General features: G+C 35.5%; 3 protein-coding genes across 7 annotated transcripts in view; 1 reads left to right on the top strand and 2 right to left on the bottom strand.

Moving 5' to 3' along the window:
• Nucleotides 1-7,015, bottom strand: part of macrod2 (mono-ADP ribosylhydrolase 2) — an 862,504-nt gene extending 855,489 nt beyond the window's left edge. For 2 of the 3 annotated variants that reach the window (XR_015505021.1, XM_087277688.1), the window contains exons 1-2: nucleotides 6,827-7,015; nucleotides 3,367-3,471 (exon numbers count right to left, since the gene is read on the bottom strand). Coding sequence is in view for 2 of the 3 variants with exons in the window: in XM_087277688.1 (XP_087133814.1) it covers nucleotides 3,367-3,471; nucleotides 6,827-6,863 (142 nt within the window). In the remaining variant the exon portion in view is untranslated. 3 annotated transcript variants of the gene reach the window in all.
• Nucleotides 7,016-7,174: 159 nt separating this feature from the next.
• On the top strand, nucleotides 7,175-15,654 carry mad2l1bp (MAD2L1 binding protein). 2 transcript variants are annotated; one of them, XM_087277331.1, is made up of 4 exons: nucleotides 7,175-7,289; nucleotides 10,629-10,991; nucleotides 12,377-12,654; nucleotides 14,588-15,654. In XM_087277331.1, exons 2-4 carry the CDS (start codon nucleotides 10,631-10,633, stop codon nucleotides 15,104-15,106), a joined length of 1,158 nt encoding a protein of 385 aa, XP_087133457.1. In that variant the 5' UTR covers nucleotides 7,175-7,289; nucleotides 10,629-10,630; the 3' UTR covers nucleotides 15,107-15,654. The 2 variants fall into 2 exon arrangements, with proteins under 2 accessions (XP_087133457.1, NP_001314757.1); NM_001327828.1 differs by lacking the exon at nucleotides 7,175-7,289 and having other exon boundaries at nucleotides 10,598-10,991; nucleotides 14,588-15,381.
• Nucleotides 14,440-17,500, bottom strand: part of ephx5 (epoxide hydrolase 5) — a 9,893-nt gene continuing 6,832 nt past the window's right edge. Inside the window, exons 9-10 of one of the 2 annotated variants that reach the window (XM_087279554.1) lie at nucleotides 15,938-16,144; nucleotides 14,440-15,096 (exon numbers count right to left, since the gene is read on the bottom strand). In XM_087279554.1, coding sequence (XP_087135680.1) covers nucleotides 15,087-15,096; nucleotides 15,938-16,144 — 217 coding nt within the window. In that variant the 3' untranslated portion in view covers nucleotides 14,440-15,086. Of the gene's footprint in view, nucleotides 15,097-15,563; nucleotides 16,145-17,500 lie in introns of those variants that run through there. The other variant, XM_087279555.1, reaches the window with a different exon arrangement.

Here is a 17,500-nt window from a genome sequence, read left to right as displayed (position 1 = left end):
ATTATAATTATTTTAAGTCACATTGCTTCCATTATTTTGTTGATCTGCTGGTTCAAAAGTAGTTTAGGTTAGGCATAATGGTGTTTAAACAATGAAATGGGTTTTTTTGGTGAACCATGCCTTTTAAAATCATTACATCGATATCGCAGTCAAATTAACAAACTTGTTGCCACAACTTAATTCATCAACACATTTCACTAATTTTCTCCCTTATCTAATGTTCTCTATAATGCAAATATTACCTTCCAATGCTGTGTCGGTGTATCGGTTTGTGACAGTGCATGATAAAGTTCACCAGCAAACAATTTTATGTTAAATAGATGTCTAATAGAAATCTAAATGTAGACAGCTTGGCTAAAACAAGGCTAAACTTGGGCTGTCAGTGAAAATCTAATAGGCATCTAAGAATAACCCAAACTAGACTAGCTGTCAAATAGACTGATTAGACAGACTTTACATGTGTTGTCAATCATTTCTGTTTTTTTGATGACCAATCTAGTTTTGGCCTATTCTTAGACGTCTATTAGATTTTCACTGACAGTCCAAATTTAGCCTTGTTTTAGCCAAGATGACAGTTTAGATGTCTATTAGACATCTTTTAAAAATAAAAAATGCTTGCTGGCTCTCTAAAAAATTATTCTGCTGAATGAGTCATCAGGAGCTTACCTTTTGTTTCCATAACCAATCTTTGCAGACCATTTACATAAACCTAAGCTCTCTGTCGTAGGGAGCCTGTGGTAATGTCCCAAAATTGCTACAGCTGATTTGTCTCAAGAAGTATTTATTGCCGAGACAAAACAAAAATTCTAGCATGACTTTTGCAAAAATTCCTTTGTTATGAATTAATCGTTAAAGTAGAGAAATGATTTGCATCATATTTGCTCTGTTGTTTGTGATCAGAGAATTCAGATGCATGAGGCAGTGGGTAGCATAATCGCCTCACAGCAAGAAGGTCGCTGGTTCAAGCCCAGGCTGGGTTAGTTGGCATTTCAGTGTGGAGTTAACATGTTCTCCCCGTGTTTGCGTCGGGTTTCCTCTGCTCTGGTTTCCCCCACAATTCCAAAGACATGTGGTACAGGGAAATTGGCTAAGCTAAATTGTCCATAGTGTATGTGTGTGAATTAGTGTGTATGGGTGCTTCCCAGTGATGAGCTGCAGCTGGTAGGGCATCCGCTACGTAAAAACATAAGCTGGATAAGGTTGTGGTTCATTCCGCTGGGGCGACCCTAGATTAATGAAAGGACTTAGCCGAAAAGAAAATGAATGGATGAATGAATGAATGAATGAATGAATGAATGAATGCATGCATGAATGAATGAATAAATAAATAAATAAATAAATAAATAAATAAATAAATAAATGAATGAATGAATAAAGTGCTCAACGTTTACTTGCACAAGTGGTTCTAAACTTTTATACGTTTATTTCTTCTGGTAAACACAAAATAAGATATTCTTTAGAATGTTGGGCCATTACTATGAAAGTAAATAGCTGCTTTCTGGCCAACATTCTTCAGTACATCTTCCTTTGTTCAATAGACGACCAGGTTTGTAACAAGTGGAGGATTAGCTGAATTGTGGCAGAATTTTCAGTTCTAAGTGGACTATCCTTTTAAATCTAACATCCCTCACACAAACACAGCATAAAACATGGCAAAGTCTAAAATAATTTAACAACCTTTGGAAAGAAATACTTCCTTTGTAGCCACAATTTAACTAAAATGCATAAATACATTAGTAAATAATGGTTTTTATGTATTAAAACAAGACAACATGATATTCTTATTATGCAATTCCTTGTTATTTCTTAATTTATAACACCAAATATTTTTGAAAGGGTTAGATTGCCAATCTAAAGTCTTATCTTAATGGCACATTTCCGTTACACTGCAATAAAACTACATTCAAGAACTTTGTTACTATCTAGGTCGCTCATTCCGTATATCAAATTTATTTGCCTAGCAAATATTTGAATAAATCTACATAAGCTACCTTAGATCTAGATCACAAACAAACAAAAAGCTAAAAGAGACAGGGGCTAAGTCTTTTCCAAGATTCTGGTTGCATTATCCATAAATAAGCTATGATATCGGAGCTGTAAGGGTCACACTGATCCATATGTCCTTTCTCTTTTAAATGGCAGCAAGTCACTTGCATGCAGAGTAACTATCAGGTCTGCTGGCAGAAGAGGACACCCAGTACCTTCTATTAGAATGACTATGCAACTTTAAAATAATTGAATGAATAGACTCCATATAGTAAGATTGGAGAAAAGTTACAATTTAAAATATTTTCTATTTTAAAAGGTGCACTCAAATGAAAATCTGGGTATATAAAGGCATAGAATAATAAAAGATCAGTATATGGAAATGGACATACTGTTAGCCTCAGACACCACTGTTTCCTTTTTCTCATGTAAATTCCATGTGTAAAACCCTGGTGAACAAAGGCCCATGCTCAGTTGCATCTTTTGTTAATTTAGTGTTTATTGTGAAATTTGATGCACATGTTTCAACAAACGTGTTTACTACTGAATTGTGTCAAATCACTCAGCTCAAATGTCACCTGTTCATGCAGATGTTGATTTTAATAACTGTTTTTTTTTTTTTACTATAGCTTCAAAATACAACGCCATACATCTCTAATCACACTTTTTTGTTAAGTATAATTATAATTTAGCTTTTATCCACAACAGATCTGTTGAGCGAAATAGGTTAACGTTACTCTTATTGGGTTTATATTTGTCCGTGTTCAGCGTATATCATATTGTGTGCGTGTGTGTGTCTCTGTAAGAGCGACATGTCAGAGTGGAGCTCACTAATATTCATGAGACGAACCATATATGGGCAATCATGGACCTTCTGATTCTTTATAGAGTAATAAATGAGCTTATAAAACAGTTTGTGGAGATTTTTTTTGTAACTTACAGAATCCATAAACCTACTACGTAGATATCAGAGAACAATTTAACTTATTAAACCAATAGAGTAGATGGCAGCTTTAATATATTTTATTTTATATGATGACAATGCTGAATCTTTAGCAGACATTACTCTTCGTCTTCAATATTATATAAAAATGTATGTATATCTTAAAATTATTTGATGCAAAGAATTTGAGTTTAATTAAAGTATTAATTTCTCTCTCAAAAAAAAAAATCTTTTAAGGTGTTTTTTTATACAAATCACTTCTGTAACAGCATGGGGGCTGTTATGGGTGAAGTGTGTAATTTAGGCACTAGAGTCACCAAAAATAAAAAATAAAATAAAAAAAGCAAAACATTTCACACAGATCTCTCTGTAGTTCTCACCTCATCTGCCATAGGTCAAATTAAAAAAAGATCAGTCGTAAAGGCATTGGGATTTACCTGTATTACTGTCATGATTTGCCCAGGTGGGGATCTTGTCCAGTTCCAGATAGTTTCCTCGATAATCTTTGCGTCTATCCTCTAGGCTAAGGCTGAGAAGGCGCTCTGTAGAACAGAAGAAACAATACTGTCATAGCGTACAGATAGACAAGAGCACATCTTGTGAAGCAAAGCTAATCAGTTTGCATCAGAGGGGTTCATAAAGGAACATCTGCGACTAGCTCTGTGCATCGTGTCAGAGTGGTACTCTTTGGTGTGGTAATTGTGGCAGCCATGCAAGTGTGTGCGAGAAAGAAGTGACAGGCTAATGAGGGTACACTGTTCAGCATACAGCTGCAGGCCTAACGTAGTGGAACCAGACTGGGTGTGATCAGTTCTATCCAGATACATACAGTACATGCACAACATACCTCAATAAAGTGCAAATATTTATGAGGCTAATGGTTAGATAAGGTCATGTTGTAGTGACTGCCGTAGAGTGAAGTTTATACACTAGGTCTCTGATTCCAATCTATCTACTACTTTCTGTTTTCATTCTGCAGCAACAAGTTAACAACTTTATTCCTAAGATTTCAGTTTCATTTTTGTTTCTCTAGTAAACCTAAAACTTGAACCAAAAAAACTAAACAAAAATAAAGCCTAACTTATTTATAATTCTGATTTAAACATATTGAGAGAAAAAAACACAATTTAAATAATACAATAAAGTTTTGAAAAGTTTTTTTCTCATTTTTAAAATCAACGACAAACACATTCGAGAGATTTTCAGAAAATGACCAACGTAAACCGACTTCTTATATCATTATGTAAGGAGAAAGGCCATTACAATACATAAAATGCTTTAAGACTCTCCCAAAATTGGTTTTATAATCTTTTTAAAGACATTTCTTTTGTCTCTCTCACAACTAAATTAAACTTTAGCTTGATATTCTTGCTATAAATGAGTTCCAAAGTACTCATGCCGACAGTACCGATTTTACATGCTGGCTGCCCCTACATCTGCTATTTCAACCATCTTTATTAATTTATTTTCTGTGTTTTTTCTCCTGCATTCCTTATTGCCACACGAATGATCTCCTTCACAAGAGCCCCTTTATGAGCACAACATGTACTTGGGATTTTAAAATAGCACATAAGCCAACAAAGGTGATTCATCAAATCTCCATCAACAGATATTATAACTGAAGTCTTTGTGCAGTTTACTCTATTATAGTAAACCATGAATAAACAGCTATTATTGTTTATAATTTATATTATTATTATGCATTTGATTTACAATACTGGACCATTAATGTGCTTGGAGTAGCTTATTCGCCAGAGTCCATATTTTTCAACAAGCATTACGCTGCTATGGTGAACTTCAGGTCACACTGTGAGTGAGTGATTTATTTCTGTACTTTATACAGATCAAGTTTTATCAAAACAGCTTCACAGAGATTAACAGAAAAATATTTTCCTTTAATTATGAATAAAAGTGTAGATTATTTAATGCAAAAAAAAAAATTAACAACTTTTTTATATAAAAATCTTTTGCAACATCATAAATGTCTCTTGCGCTCAATGGAACGTGTCAGTCATAACGCACTCAATTTGTGTTGGGACAACATGAAGGAATTAGGTTAACTTATTAGTTTTTACTCATTTTAATGAACTAAACATAAAATAATTATGCTGACTCAAAAGAAACATCAAGAATTGTGTTGTTGCAGCTTATTTTCAGTAGTTTCAACAGACAGTAAACATATATTTTTTAAGTATGATTAAAGTAATTTCGGTTAAAAATAAAACATCTTACAGAACTCCTGAAGTGTTTTTTTACAAATCACTATTTTAACGGCAGTGTAGAGTTGAAACATGATTAATTCAGAAACAAGCAGTTCTATATCAGACAGCAATGCCATTATTCTGCTCAAACCAGCTCAGAGTTGATACAGCTGAGTAAGGTTGCATGGTTTATCGAAAGCACCTCAATACTCTGGCTCCAAAATACTGGCGGTGCCACTGTAGTTTGTAAACAGTAGTATGGTCATTAACGGTTCAACAATGTTGCATGTGGAAAGTCACTTAAATGCTCACACATTTGTGCCAGCAAATAATCAATAGACCACTTTATTTTACTTTAATTTTAACTGTCTGCATACGGGTCGTAGTTTGCTGCAGTAATGACAGATCACATAGCGTAATCAATTATTTATTTATTTTATTAGCATTACTATTGCAATAACAACAAAAGAGTCACCGTATTTATAAAAAGGCAGAGAAAGTATGCACAAATAATGTTTTAAATAAAAATGAAATTGAATTCAAGTAGTATGACATATAAAATATAGTTCTGACAATTTGCTTTATTTCGTAGATTTGAGTTATGAATTAATACAGTATTTGATACTATTAAACTGAGTTTAATACCAGTGTCAACACTTTACTTTTGTTCCATCTAAAATTGTCTGTTAATGCAATCATATTTCCCCTATTCATCTATCCATTCATTCAATCATTATCCTAATAATCTATATAGGTATACTGTAAATTGTATATTTCAAAGTATATTACAAATCACCCTTTCCTCTAGTTCTATCTATCTATCTATCTCTCTCGTCTCTCAACACTTAATTTCACTTTTGTTTTCATTTAAGTGTGTTAATGCAATCATGTCAAACAGGTAGCAGTATTTTAGCCCTTAAAGAGCTTATTACTTTCATTAATTTAATTTAACATTATTATTAATCAAATTAAGCTAAAATAATTATATGAATTAGCCATTATCTAATGCAAAATCTTAAAACTTTCACTATACAAGCCCAACTTTATCCTGCTTCTAAAAAAGTTTCAACTAACTTCGGTTAAACATTGAACTAAAACTGACCTACTCATAGAAGTGGATATACAATAGCAGCATTTTGAGCATCCCTGCAAAGCACATGCCTGCTTTATATCAGTCACAACTGAGCAATTAACAGCCTTTCAAGTTTGTATTTAAGTTTATGCATTTATATAAGCTGACTTGGAGTACACCAGTTACAGTTTCAGACCTGAAGTCAAACACATCTTGAACTATGACCATAACTGTACCGTGGGTCGTGCAACGCACCTGCTGGGGATTTTATGTTACCACTCAGTGTTGCACGAATGCAACAAACACACATACGCATGTTCCAATTCAACAAAAAAAACGCTGTACATTAACACGTGCACTTTTAAAACAGGTTTTAACGCCGGATACACCAGGGCCTTGATAACAGCAGCATGTATTGATGCTGCACCTGCATCTTAAGGTGTGCATCTGTCCATGCTGTTGATTCAAGAGGAAGAGCGTCTATTAAAAGGCATTTCTCCCGCCACGTGCATGACGTGACCTCAGGTTAAACCCGGAGGATGTCAAACCCCAAACTGACACCACCGAGGCGAATGCTGTCTTTAAACGGAAGAGACACACGACCAGAGTCCAAAAGAGTCTTACCTTTCTCCGCTCTCCACTCCTTTTTCTTTTTGCTCATGGTGCCGTGGTGTGAGGGCTTCTGGTAACTGGGTTTTGAGTTAAGCAACCCCAGGCTCACAGTGATATGCGCGCTGAAACTCAAAAGAAAGTGAAAGAGCTCCTGTAGCGTGACGCCTCACCTGAGAAACTGTCAAATTGTAGCTGGTGGGGAGACTGTGCAGTGACGCAACCTATCTTAACGCCAAACCGTGAGGGCTGCGTTGAAAATGGCGCGCGGCGATTGGTCGGCTCGTACGCGGAAGTGTTGTTGTGATTGAATGGTTTCATGCGGCAGTCAGATAAAACGAGCCGACGCTTGACGTGCGCGCTAGGTTGAGCGTCAAAAGCGTTGTAAGGTTGGTAGGGTAGCAACCGCGGGGAGCGAGTGGAGGATCTGGAGCTCCGAGCGTGGTAGTATTGCGGGGATGGACTGCTAATTTGATTGGTCTGTTTAGTTGTATTGCAAGTTGAACAAACCACCCTTCCTCCTAGATCTATCTATCTATCTATCTATCTATCTATCTATCTATCTATCTATCTATCTATCTATCTATCTATCTATCTATCTATCTATCTATCTGTCTGTCTGTCTGTCTGTCTGTCTGTCTGTCTGTCTGTCTGTCTGTCTGTCTGTCTGTCTGTCTGTCTGTCTGTCTATCTGTCTGTCTTTCTGTCTGTCTGTCCAATCATTATACTAATAATCTATATAAGTAAACTGTAAATTGTATAGATTTTTCATTCATTTATTTATTTTCCTTCGGCTTAGTCGCTTTATTCTTCAGGTGTCGCCACAGCGGAATAAACCACCAACTTATCCAGCTTATGTTTTACACAGAGGATGCCCTTCCAGCTCCAACCCGGTACTGGGGAACACCTATACACTCACATTCACACTAATACCCTATGGCTAATTTAGTTTATTCAATTCACCTATAGCACATGTCTTTGGACTGTGGGAAAAACTGGAGCACCCGAAGGAAACCCACACCAACACAGGGAGAACATGCAAACTCCACACAGAAATGCCAGCTGACCCAGCTGGGACTCGAACCAGCAACCTTCTTGCTGTGAGGCCACGGTGCTAACCACTGAGCCACCGTGTTGCCAAAGTAGATTTTTTTTGTATTAAAAAATTATAATAAATGTATATGTTTTTAATTGGCTTATTATTTTATAAGAATAACATAATAATATAGAGCATATAATAGTTATTCATTCATTTTCTTTTTGGCTTAGTGCCTTACCATATAATAATATGTAAGTTTAGAAGAACAATAATGTCTTATTAATGTCTAATAGATGTAAAGTAAATAACATACTTTAGGAAAATACTAAAAAGCCCTGCTAAACCCATAGGAAATTATTTATTTATTTATTTTTTTGACTGCCTCTATCAGCTATATTTACATGGCTAAAAAGTTGTACATAAAATATATTCTTGCTATTTTAAAGGGATAGTTCACCCAAAATTGTAAATTATGTCATCATTAACTGGCCCTTCACTTGTTATAAACCTTCTTGAGTTTCTTTTTTTCTGTTAAAAGCAAAATGTTATTTTGAAAAAATTTGGAAACAATAACCATTGACTTCTCTAGCAGCCTATTTGTTTCTACGGAAGTTAATTGTTGGTTTCTAACAATTTTCAAAACAACTTCTTTTGAGTTCATCCATAAAATTTTTCTTCGGCTTAGTCTATGACTTCTCAGAGGTCGCCACAGCAAAATGAACTGCCAAGTATGCCGGCATATGTTTTGCGCAGTGGATGCCCTTCCAATCACAACCTAGTACTGGAAAACACTCATACAATCTCACATCATACACTACGGCCAATTTAGTTTATTCAATTCACCTGTACCGCAAAGTTTTGGACTGTGGGGGAAACCGGAACACCCAGAGGAAACCCACGCCAACACGGGGAGAACATGCAAACTCAAACGAAATGCCAACTGACCCAGCAAGAACTTGAACCAGTGACCTTCTTGCTGTAAGGCACCATGCCTCCCCCTTTTAAGTTCTACAGAAGTAAAATATATTTTGGTAAATGAATACCGCTATTATAGCACTTTTACAATGTAGATTGTGTCAAAGCAGCTTAACATAGATGAAGTTCTATAAATTGAAACTGCTTCAGTTCAGTTGTCACGATTGAAATTCAGTTTAGTTCAGTTCAATCTTACATAAATATCACTGCTGAAATCCTAAACAATAAAGAACAGCATAATTAAATATATATTCATCTACAGAATTCAGTTTATATATATTAAATAATCATTTATTTTTAGCTTCACAGTTACAAAATAAATTTAGCAAACTTCAAATATATTTTAGCAGAAAAAATAGAAATGGATACAACAGTATTCATAAATATGATTAATTATGTGTCAAATTTCTGTTTAGCGGCTACACGGTGGTGCCGTGGGTAGCACGTTTACCTCACAGAAAGAAGGTCGCTGGTTTGAGCCTTGGCTGGGTCAGTTGGCGTTTCTGTGTGGAGTTTGCATGTTCTCCCCGTGTTTGCTCTGGTTTCCTCTGGGTCTTCCGGTGTCCCCCACGGTCCAGAGACATGTGGTACAGGTGAATTGAGTAGGCTAACTTCTCCGTAGTGTATGTGTGTGAATAAGTGCGTATGGATGTTTTCCAGTGATAGGTTGCAGCTGGAAGGGCATCCGCTGCGTAAAACAAATGCTGGATAAGTTGGCGGTTCATTCCGCTGTGGTGACCCCAGATTATTAAAGGGACTGAGCCAAAAATGAATGAATTTCTGCTTTGTTATCATTTTGGTGACTGGTAAAAATCCATGCTCTGTCGACCGCCCACTGGTACTCCCGAATAGCCAATCTGGGCCTGGTCTAAATAGTAAAAAAAACGTGTATAATTAAAGTAGCCTAGAACCTTTGAAAGCTATATAACACTTGGTCAAATGGTAAAAATGTTCTTGCTATATTTGAAGAACAGCACGAAATCATACTCAGCCATTTATAAGTTACTTTATATAGGGTAAAAAGATGAATCTAGATCAGCTGATGATGTTGGTGAATGATTTACTGGTTGTAAAATCAACTCATAAATACAGCTTTGCTATATTTATACAATTTCCTGAGAACTTACTTTATAACATTTTAACTGTAAAAATACAAAAGTGTAACTAAAACAATAGGCAATATATTCATTAGGGCACAGCCGGTACTCTTTACCATCAGTTCACCAAATAGTTTTACTTTGAATTAAAATACAATTATCCCACAAAGGTCATTCTGTGCATTTAAATATGCTATTGGTTGACATATCAATATTTTGTCATTTTCAGCATCACCACCATTTTAAAAAACACAAATATTTGTATCATTTTTTCTATAATCAAAAAGTTTATATATATTATTTAGACATAAAATTCTATACAATTGCACGAATATTATACTTTTTTTGAATACAGTGCAAAAATACCTCCTTTGTTATCAGATTATCATCAAACTATCTAGCAATAACAGTTGCATTAGGAAAAATGTGAGTCTTGAAGTGACTACATAAAAAAGCCTTTAGAGGGCGACAGAGAGCTTTGCTCGAATTTTTGTCTGGTTGTTTCTAACACATATGAAAAAAAATAAATATGAATCCCCATACTTTACCACGAACTTTTAAACGATTTTGTTTTAGAAATTTTAAAAAAGCTGAAAAAGTGTGATGAAATCAAATGGAAGAGAGGGACTCTTATAGCATTTTTTTCTTGTTTCCGGTTTTCGTGTTTCCCATGATGCTGTGCCTGGTGGGTAAATTCAAACAGAAGAAATGGAAGAGGGATCCAAGAAGGGACAGTTTGATTGTGAAAACATGACTGTCATCAAACACAGCAACACCATCGAAACCTCTAACAACAACTGCAGTAACAAGCTTATTCAAAGCAATCAATGCACATCTCACGAAGAAGAATCAAGAGCTTCATCTGGAAAAACGGAAAGGAACATTTTGTGCTATGTCGACGATCCAGAATCCTCCGCTGAGTCTGAAGTGGAAAATGTTTGCCTGCAGGACGACATTGGAGAGTCTGAATCAGATAGTGTTTGTGTGGAGCATTTGAACCCATCAGAAGATCAAGAAAACAGAAATAGCTCCACACAGACAAGAACAGACCATAGAGGTGATGATGTAGGTAAGTGGCAAATTACTTGATTTCCTGTTTGTGCTTCTCTCATTTGTGCTAGCTAATCAAACCAATAATAAAAGTCATATGTACTGGCACATAATAAAGAAGATTATTTGAAGTTTAACTTAAGAAGTCCTCAACAGATTCTTCAAGTTTTACCTGTGGGGAGACATATTTAGCATCAAAAAAATTCTCAAAAGTGAAAAAAACTGAATGTCAAGATATAGGTGAAACAATGTTTTGTTATTCAGTGTAACAGATGTATTTCTCTTACAATAAACCACTTATTCTGACCTGTGTGTGTGAGAGAGATATGACAAAACAACGAAAAAGTGATCATAGAAAAACAATATATTAATTGATTTTTTTTTTACATGGGTGAAGCTTAGTGATTTGTAAAAAAATGTAACTCGTTATAAAAAATAAATTAATTAAATTACAATTAATATATATTTTGGAGCTGCACTTAGCCTTTTAATTAATTAAACAATTAAATGAGATTAATCTAAATATACCTGAAGATAATCCTCTTTTAAAATATGTAGTTACACAGAATTACATTTCACATTACAATTACATTACATTTGTCTTCTGTAAATTATGGTAAAACAATGTTTAGGTTAGTTTTTTTTCTCAAAATTATACATAAAAAAAAACAGTTTACATGCTAATGTACAGTTAAAAGGGAAATATATACAAGTACACCCCTCACAAATCTATCTTTTAAATTATATTTTTAAAAGGAAGCTATACAATATTATATTTGTGCATATACACTAGATTAGTCAGTAATGAAGCCAAACCTGGAGCTTATCTAGCAAAATAACTTTGACAACTGTCCAAAAACTAGAACACTTAAATTTATCTTATAAAAAAAATTAAACACAAATTTTAAAAAGAGGAAAAATCAAGAGAAGCAAATAAAAAGGAAAAATTTGGTTAATTTTGTAGGTTGCAATTTTTTTCAGTATTTTTCTTGAATTTAAGTTAATTAACCTTAAATCTCTCAATGTTTGGACACTAAAATATTATTTAAATATAAATCTGTTTTGTTTAAATGTACCAGAACACATTGCCTATATTCACTGAGAAATGGATACAAATATACATTTTTAAAACGGGGTGTACTCAAATATGCTGAGCTGAGAGAGAGAGAGAGGGGGGGGGGGGGTCCATTTGAACTGACTAAATGCGTATAAATGTGATAATCGAAAAATGTTCATAAAAAGTAAATGACACAAATTTTCCTTAAACCTTATATGCTTTGAAAATCTCAATATTATTTTTTATCTCAATAATAATTTATTTTCACATATTTATTATACAGAAAGTTACTAAAAATATTACCAATATACTTACTAAATAATGGCACCGAAATGTTTTATTTCAAGGTTGTCAGGAGACTGATTCTTTGGCCAGTGCTTCTGGCAGTCATAAGGATTGTGAATCAAATGGAGTGCCTCCACACTCTGTAGATGATGAAGAAATATTCAGAAGAGCGAGAGAGGAAGGACGAGTGAATGTCATCTTCCCTGGATGCATCACTCAGGATGGTTGCTGTCGATTTGTTGGCGAGCTTCTGAAATGTGTCCTTTATCAGCGCCAACAGATGCCCATGACATACGACCAAATGGTGTTCCTTCAGAAACAGCAGCATAATGCCTCTCAGGTATTGCAGAAGGGTTGATCTATGTTTCATGTTGTTCAATCCTAATTTTAAAAAACAAAAGTTTTATAAAAGTATTTAAAGAAATAACAGTAATGTATTGTTAAAGGCGTAGTTCACACAAAAATGTTAATTGTCATCATGTGCTTTAATTTTAATCACTTACCCTTTACTTGTTCCAAACCTGTTTGAAATTATTTTTCTGTTGAACACAAAATAAGATATTTAGAAAAAAGGCTGGAAACCATTGTCTTCTATAGTATTTGTTTTTCATACTATGGAAGTCAATAGTTACTGCTTTCAGCTTTTTTTATATTTCCTTTTAGACAAAAGGTTTTTTAAAAGGCTTGGAACAACTTGAGGGTGAGTAAAGTTTTATTTTTTGGGTCAACTACTGTATCCTGTAGGCGTAATAGCCCAGTGGTTAGTTTGCAATAGTGCAATCCCCCCAACAACTCTACTTTCTGTCTACTGACAAAAAAAAAAAAAAAAAAAACAATCCCATCAATTAAAAAAAGCAAAAATGCCCCAAAAAACTACTATAACCCTGTTTGAATGTTATACATTTTCAGGATATTCCTTTAACTCTGAATCTTATTTTGTCCTTCTGAGCTTTATCGCCCTCATCAATGAGACAGGATGAGTCCCACAATTTAGTAAATGACAGAAAAGCAGGCCTTTTAGCTAGAGCACAGAATCTCCATCAGAGTCAGAGGTGGCCAGACTTTTTCTTATGAAGGGCCAAAAACCAAACTTGATTAAGGAACGGTAGCCAAAGGTAAATATATCAACCAAATTGTATTACAAAGTTGCCATGGATAATTTTATCATTTATTTCAAAATAAATAGAAAACATTACTTTAATCATATTAACTAATGCATTATATATATTGTTTTACATTTTATAATGAACCTATTATAATTAAAACATAATAATTCAGTTTATAACCCAATGGAGTTTAATGTCAAGCTACACTTTCATATTCCTTGGTTTCCTTGCAGATGACTTCTGAATTGCGCTCTCTTCCTTAAGCAACAGTATGTTCATTATAAAAATCTAATTCATACACAGCATTTAATTGAGAATTTGTAGCTAAACAATAAATCAAACAAATAGAAAGTTACATTAAAATTAGAAACGACAATGTGTATTAAAGGGGCCAACGCTGTGGCGCAGTAGGTAGTGCTGTCTCCTCACAGCAAGAAGGCCGCTGGTTCGAGCCTCGGTTGGGTCAGTTGGCATTTCTGTCTGGAGTTTGCATGTTCTCCCCACGTTCGCGTGGGTTTCCTCCAGGTGCTCCGGTTTCCCCCACAGTCCAAAGACATGCGGTACTGGTGACTTGGGTTGGCTTAATTGTCCATAGTGTATGTGTGTGAACGAGTTTGTATGGGTGTTTCCCAGAGATGGGTTGCAACTGGAAGGGCATCCGCTGCGTAAAACACAAGCTGGATAGGTTGGCGGTTCATTCCTCTGTGGCGACCCCAGATTAATAAAGGAATTTAGCTAAAAAGAAAATGAATGAATGAATGTGTATTAAAAGCATTACCCCCAACATTCTGCCTTCCTTCTCAGGGTGGAATGGTGGGCCAAATCAAGGTTATCATGAGCCAACTTTGGCCTGTGGGCCCTAGTTTGAGCATCTCTGATCTTAATGCACAAAGAGACCCTTTATTTGTTAAATCACCACCAATCTAGCCATAACATAATAGCATTTAGACAAAGATGGCCAAGAATCTAATAGTCCTACCGTCTAAACAGGATTATATGGAGAGAAAACAAAAACAGCCTTCAGAGGGGATCAGTGAAAAAATGCTCATTTATCTTTAATGTTTCACAGTATTTCTACTTTAACTACATTTTTGATCCGATAAATGCAGTGTCGCTGAGAATGAAAGACATAATTCACTTTAACGGACTTCTTTCTCTCATGCACAGGACATTATAAAGCAGCGGTCTGCAAAGGCGTCAGGGGGTTTGGATTGGCGTCGATGCCAGAAGATGTTGCAGGAACTGGATGATGTGTTGGCCCACCTTGAGGCACTGTTCTCTCTCAGTCGAGTTCCCCGCGTGCTTTTCATGCTGGGTGGATCCACTGTTCTTCCTACAGAGCTGTATGAGGTCAACATGGAATCGGTGGCCGTCGGGGCCGGGGAAAACAGCTTAAGGACCTCAACCTGTCTAAGACAGATTTTCCGCACGCTGTTTGTGGCTGACCTGTTATCGGATGCCAAGTCTGTGCGTCTTATGAGCACCACAGTCTTGGCTCTGGGTCACCGGGATTGTGGCGTGACCGGGTTTAAACCCAGAGTGGATTTTAAAGTTCCCACAAAAGTGAAAAGGCAAGTCATCTCTATAGGCAGTGATTTGTCTCTCGCCGGGGAGCTGCCAAAAACAGACCTGGAGGATTATATATGGTTTCAGGCCCCCGTCACTGTTAAAGGCTTCTGTAAATGATGAGAGAATAAAGAATAACAGATTTCAGGGAATGTTGGAATACAGTTCACTCCATTCTCAGGGATCACCAGATGACTGGCCAAAAAAGTAAACGGGCTATTGTATTTTTTTTCTTATGCTTCATTCAGGATTTCTGTGTGAATTTTAACATTTTAAAACCTCATTTTATTTATCTTATGTTTACATTGTCATCAGCTAATCCATATATTTTTTACATTTTACAGAACACAGCGGTGGTTTTGTAATGTTTAATAGCCTGGGCTGCTACTCACTCCAAAACCAATTGTACTTTCTTTCTTTTTTTTTTAATCGCGATGAATTACACCCATCTGCTTAATGGCAGTTTCTGCTAACTGATGAATGTACATACTTGGAATTTACTTAAAATGGACAAATTACGTTGTAGGTTCTTTATTTCTGTCAGTATATGCAAAATAATGCAATTGAACACTTTCCATGTGGTGCTATATCATTGTAATCATTGTTTTATTGCCACTCACAAAAGGACATTGAGGTCTGGGTTCATTAAATCTTTGAAATGATTCAAACTGGTGATTGTAGCATGTATATTGTAATGCATGTTGAAACTGAACTTGTCTTGAGCAGGTATATGTTAGATTTTGAAGCTTCAGAAATGGTTACTCAGTGGAACAGAACAGCATAACATGTTTTACTTACAAAGCATCATGCAAAATAATAACAAAACTTCAGAAATTCTTTAACTTCATTTGGTTCATTGAAAAACATTGTAGTTAAACTGTTTACTAATACTTCCATATTTGAACAGAGCAGTGCATTAGTTTTCTTATGATGCTAAAATAAAGCTGTTACTTGTGGCTTTTGCCCTCCACTTTCTCAGCAAACTGGATGATGTCTTGAGCCAGGAGTTGGGGTTCCTCAAAGGCAGCAAAGTGTCCTCCTCGGGGCATGTAGGTGAAGGAACGCACATCTGAAAAGCGTGAGCTGGCCCAGGCTCGAGGACAGTGGAGTAGCTCATCAGGAAAGGCAGCCAGGCCAGTCGGCACATGGATACTTGTCCTTAAAGGGAAAGAGGAAAAACAATTATTGTTATTTCTGAAATAGCCAAAAACAATTGCAAGGTTCCCACTCAAGGACTTTTCTCATTCAAGGGCTTTTTAAAAGCACCATTATTTTCAAATAAATCATTTTTTTTCTCTCAGCATATGTAGAGCCATGAAAGTCCTTATTGTACTTAACATTTCACTTACGCCTAATATTAACATTAAAAAGTAAAAATATTGATAATGTTTTGAAATGTTAACTGTTTTGAAATGTTAAATGTTCAAATTAATTTTGTAAAAATTTGTCAGATTTATTTATAAGTGAAGAATTTATCATTTTTAGTTCTATTTTTGACCAGCACAATTTCATTTCAAAGTTAAGTCAAGCACTTTCAAGAAGCAATGTCTGAAATTCTAAAGTACTTTCAAGAAGTGTGGGAATCCTGCAATATGTTTTTTACGTTGAAAAATCAGATCAGTATTAAAGGACTAGTTTACCCAGAAACAAAGATTCCCTTATTAATAATTCACTCATGTTGTTCCAAACCCCTGAGACCTTCATTCATCATTGGAACATAAACAAAAATATTTTCGATGAAATCTGCAAGCACAAAAGTGTTCTAGGAGCTTCTTATGTTTTGCGAAGACATGTTTTTGGTTAATTTTCTGGACTTATAATATATCAGGACCATGGCTGTCTATAAAGGTTTACGTTTCTAAGAGCAATGCTTGCGTGTTGTACTGCTAAATCTAATGGTAATGTCACCCGTAAACATGCACTCTGACCTGTCGCAGAAGATAATATAAAGGTTGGATTTCAATCTGAAGGGCTCATTCCTATCCCTTATCTATTCCTATCTATTCGAAGGGTCCCTCTGAAGTGAATAGGGCATAGGGATGAGCCCTTCTAAATTGGGTGCAGTGTGTGACAACAGCTTCCCTGCTCAAAGGATAATTTACTGAAGAGTCCATCAGTTGTATTTTTCAAAATTCCTCATTTCCAAGGGCCCTTTAACTAAAGCGGCCAGTTTTATTCAGTTTGGTTTGAAATGACACTTCAATATGGCGGCCATGATTTTTTACTCCAAGGTGCCCTTCGGAGGGCAAAATGTCTTGTTTGGAACACACCATTTGAGTAATCTCTAGACAGCTGATTTATGGTGGCACTAAAGCAGATCTGTGTCTGCTCAGAATTCAGTATAAAGACACTGCAGCATTAATCAATCTGCATAAATACACATTGATGACTGTAGTTAACAAATTTGGCATATCATTGTTTTCTTGGAATATTGTATGATTACATTTCAACCACTGGAGTCACGTGGAATGTTTTAACAATGTTTATGTCATTTATGTTCTGGACTTTAAACAT

The sequence above is a fragment of the Danio rerio genome, chromosome 13, assembly GCF_052040795.2.
Source record: "Danio rerio strain M-AB ecotype USA chromosome 13, GRCz13ab, whole genome shotgun sequence".
Taxonomy (NCBI): domain Eukaryota; kingdom Metazoa; phylum Chordata; class Actinopteri; order Cypriniformes; family Danionidae; genus Danio; species Danio rerio.
Note: the sequence above shows the minus strand (reverse complement) of the source record. Positions and strands in the feature narration are given on the sequence as shown.